The sequence below is a fragment of the Gavialis gangeticus genome, unplaced genomic scaffold (assembly GCF_001723915.1).
Source record: "Gavialis gangeticus isolate Ggan-Ray unplaced genomic scaffold, GavGan_comp1, whole genome shotgun sequence".
NCBI lineage: Eukaryota > Metazoa > Chordata > Crocodylia > Gavialidae > Gavialis > Gavialis gangeticus.
In genome coordinates, this window is record NW_017729025.1 from 53008701 (window position 1) to 53012223 (window position 3523).

General features: G+C 43.2%; 1 protein-coding gene across 1 annotated transcript in view; it reads left to right on the forward strand.

Moving 5' to 3' along the window:
- ALKBH1 (alkB homolog 1, histone H2A dioxygenase) overlaps positions 1 to 3523 on the forward strand; it is a 32518-nt gene that overhangs the window by 21181 nt on the left and 7814 nt on the right. Inside the window, exon 3 of the mRNA XM_019518729.1 lies at positions 2617 to 2779. Within this exon, the coding sequence (XP_019374274.1) occupies positions 2617 to 2779 (163 nt within the window). The remainder of the gene's footprint in view (positions 1 to 2616; positions 2780 to 3523) is intronic.

Consider the following 3523-nt stretch of genomic DNA (forward strand, 5'->3'; position numbering starts at 1 on the left):
CCCTGCCCAGGGCCCCGCCAAGCCCCCTCCGCAGATGATACCTTGGAAGCATTTAAAAGGAGGATTAGATAAGCACCTGACTCGGGTTACTTGACCCTAGCGCTCTGTCCTGCCCGGAGCAGGGAATCAGACTCGATGATCTAATAGGTCCCTTCCAACACTAGAAATCTATGAAATCTGTGCCTGAAACCAAGTAGCAGAGGTGATCAGCTTTTTTTCACCAGTAAGCCTTCTCTTCTTCCCTCATTCATATTCTCAAGCAGATCTGTTTTTTGATTCTTGAATACCATTTCAACTAGCAGGCAACAAAGATTTACTGAGAATTAAATATATTCTGTAGCATCAGATGGATAATCACAGTACCTGCTTCTGATCATTGCTTTTCCACTAATTCCTTATGTGAGTTCCTTCTTTCCTCTGTGCTTCAACTCCATTATCAATAAAATGGAGATAATCCTAGCTTAACACTAATTCATGTGCTATATTTACCCGAATCCAAGAGAACTTTGAATGTAAGATGACTCCTTAATTTGATTCTCTACACAGAAAATTATAAACTTGTTATAAAATTTTCCATTCATAGACTAGAATTATTGGGAGGGATCATCTTAAATTCATTCCCCCCCCCCGACTACCCTCTCCATGCCATTTGCCTTCCCCTCCCCTTTGGGGCCTGAATGCCTTGTTGCCTCCCTCCCTGGCATCTGTCCCACCTGCCACTTATCCTATGTGGCGGCGCTCTGGCTCTGACTCTGGGGCACAGACTACATAGTAGCTCCAGCCTAGCCAAGCAGTGGCAGCAGCTCCAGTCCTGGTCCTAGACCCAACTCCTGCCCTGGGTCAGAGCTACAGCTGCAGCAGGCCTTCTGCCACTATGTGGTCTTTGTCCTCCCCAAACCATGTCACATGATCTTTCCTGCCCAGACCACATGGTCTGCCACAGCTGATACTTGAATCTCAGACCTGGTTTCTTTTTCCCATGTTAAATGAAGGAAAAAACCTTTTATTCTATTTGAGTAAATGCAGTATGTTGTAAAGTGCTTCAAGAACCCCAGATAGAAATGCACAGAAGAAAAAAGTGTTGTTGTTCTGTTACATATAGAGACCAACAGAAAATAATTTTAATACTTGTGGCAAGGGAACATACTGTAACCAAAGGTGTCTGAAGGCACCCTCTGGTCTGAGGGGGCAAGGGAGTGAGTGAAGTGAGCAATAGCATATCAATACCTTGAGGGTTCTTTTTCTAAGCTAGTTAATTTACTATTGCACGGCTTGTGAGAAGTGCTGGCAGGAGGTCTTTCTTGTGCTTTTATTACCCCTTTCACAAAGCTGTAAGGTAAGCTTGCATCCCACAGGCACTTTGTGCCTAGCCTTTGCCTACTTCTGCTTTCGTCTCTGTTTAACTTTGGACATCTTCACAGCTCACAAAGACCTGACAGAGCTAATTCTGGAACTTCTCTTGCCTGTTTTCCCTTCCATGAAATTTTAATTTTGGGTTGGTGAAATTTGCCAAATTAACAGTGTTGGATAGCTGTTCTAGAACCAGAGCACAGGTGCAAAAGAGCAATGGCAAGCTTCCCCTGCATGTCATGCATCACCATTGTGCTTCCTCCCTGGCCTGGAGACAACCTTTTTTATAGAGAAGAGGTCTCAGGTCACTTCAGACCTTGGCTCTTCTCCTGAAATACCAGTTAATGCAAACTGTGGTCCTGACTATTGTCATATGGACTACTGTCTGCTGAGTTCTGGACTAAGAAAATCAGTACATTTTTACTATTCCTCTTCCACAGACTACTGCTGGAACCTTAAGTGGGACATTTGGATGGCCAAGTTCATAAGTACCCTAGCCAAAGTTTTGTTTGGTTTGTCAATTAAAGTTGATCACAAAGACATAGATAGCAACTAGGACTGCAGCAACAGGGAGATTGGACATATTTTTAATGTTCCTCTTATGTGCATTAGCAGGTATAAAACATTAAGCTGGATTTAATTGGATTGCTTTGGAAATTGGTGGAAAACAAAGGAAAGAGAGATTTCATGCTGCAGACTCTCTGGGTCTGTGAAATATTCTGTGCAATTCAGGTCACTGAGGTATCAAAAAGAGCACAGAGTTCAGACTGGCAGTGAGATTAGTTTGAAGCCTAGAGGGACTGTTAAAGTCAGGCTCAGTCTAAGTATTCTGGGCTCATTGATGAATTATAAGGAAACATTCCAAAAGTAAAATCATATTCAGTAAGGTGACCATGAATACTGTCTTCCTTCCTTCCTAAATTCACATCTCTCCTGTCAGCTGTGATTGGGGTTGAATTGGGAAATAGACCTCTTCCTGTCAGTTCTCTTTATTCAGGATGGCCTAATTCCTGTCCATCTTTCTTGAAACCCTTTCTCATAGAACCCTTTGGGTTTTTCAGCCCTTTATTTCTGACTCAACCACAGGTTATAAAATGGATTCAGTTCAAGAATGGATTGCATCTGCTGATATGTAGGGTCAGTGAAAGAGCACATGAGGCAAAGTCCCATTTCCCCCTTCTCTTGCACCACTCTTCACTCTGCATGGTTTAGAAAAAAACGAAAGGATGCTTAACCATGCTTTTCTCTCTTATTTCCATGTATTAGGGTTCATCTTCATCCCAAACCCCTTCCTTCCAGGCTGCCAGCGTCACTGGGTGAAACAGTGTCTGAAGCTGTACCCACGAAAGCCCAATGTGTGCAACCTGGACAAGCACATGACTGCTGAGGAGACCACTGATCTGTGGGGGCAGAGCAAGGAGAAGTTGAGGTGAGTCCTGTCCTTCAGAATAACCTCAAACAGTTTTTAAAAAATAAAAACCTAAACAAGACTTGACTTCTAGTGATTGGTTTGGCTGATGTGATACAGATTAGTGGGGAAGAGAACTGGCCAAAGATTGCCTACAAGAAGAGGTATGCAAGCAGGGGAAGGAGGGGAACTGAACTGGACATATCTGAAATTCAATTTAGGTCTTCATTCTGTTTGTTCACTTTTGCTAAACCTCCCACTTCTCACCCAGGGAATAGGATTCTTTAGTTGCAAACTGCTTTGACCCGTTAGTCAAGTGATAAGTGTATAGTATCAATTGCTTTTCAGAACTGACATCCTACAGATCAGGAAGCTGTGTCTTGCTGAATCCAGACATTAAGGACTGCACGATCTTTCTAGACCTTAGATTGGAACCTATATTCTAGAGGTGAAAGGACTTTTTTCTTCCGCACTCTGAACCAGTCAGTTCCCCTCACTCTCTCTGAATCAGAACTGATGCTGTATAAATAAAAGGTTGCTCCTTCCTACCCTGAGCCCTCACCAGGTTGCTTTTTGCTTTTTTATTTGTGTGGGAAGGTGAAGGTGTTGTCACATGTATGATTGGATAGAGCAGGGTGTAGGAATAGTTTGTTTATAGAGGGCTTTGGTCTGTATGACCATGTGGCCAGTGTCCCAACCGCATAATGGCATGTTAGGCACAATGTGTAATACAGTGAAGGTGTCTGTCACGGTGTGATGTTATGA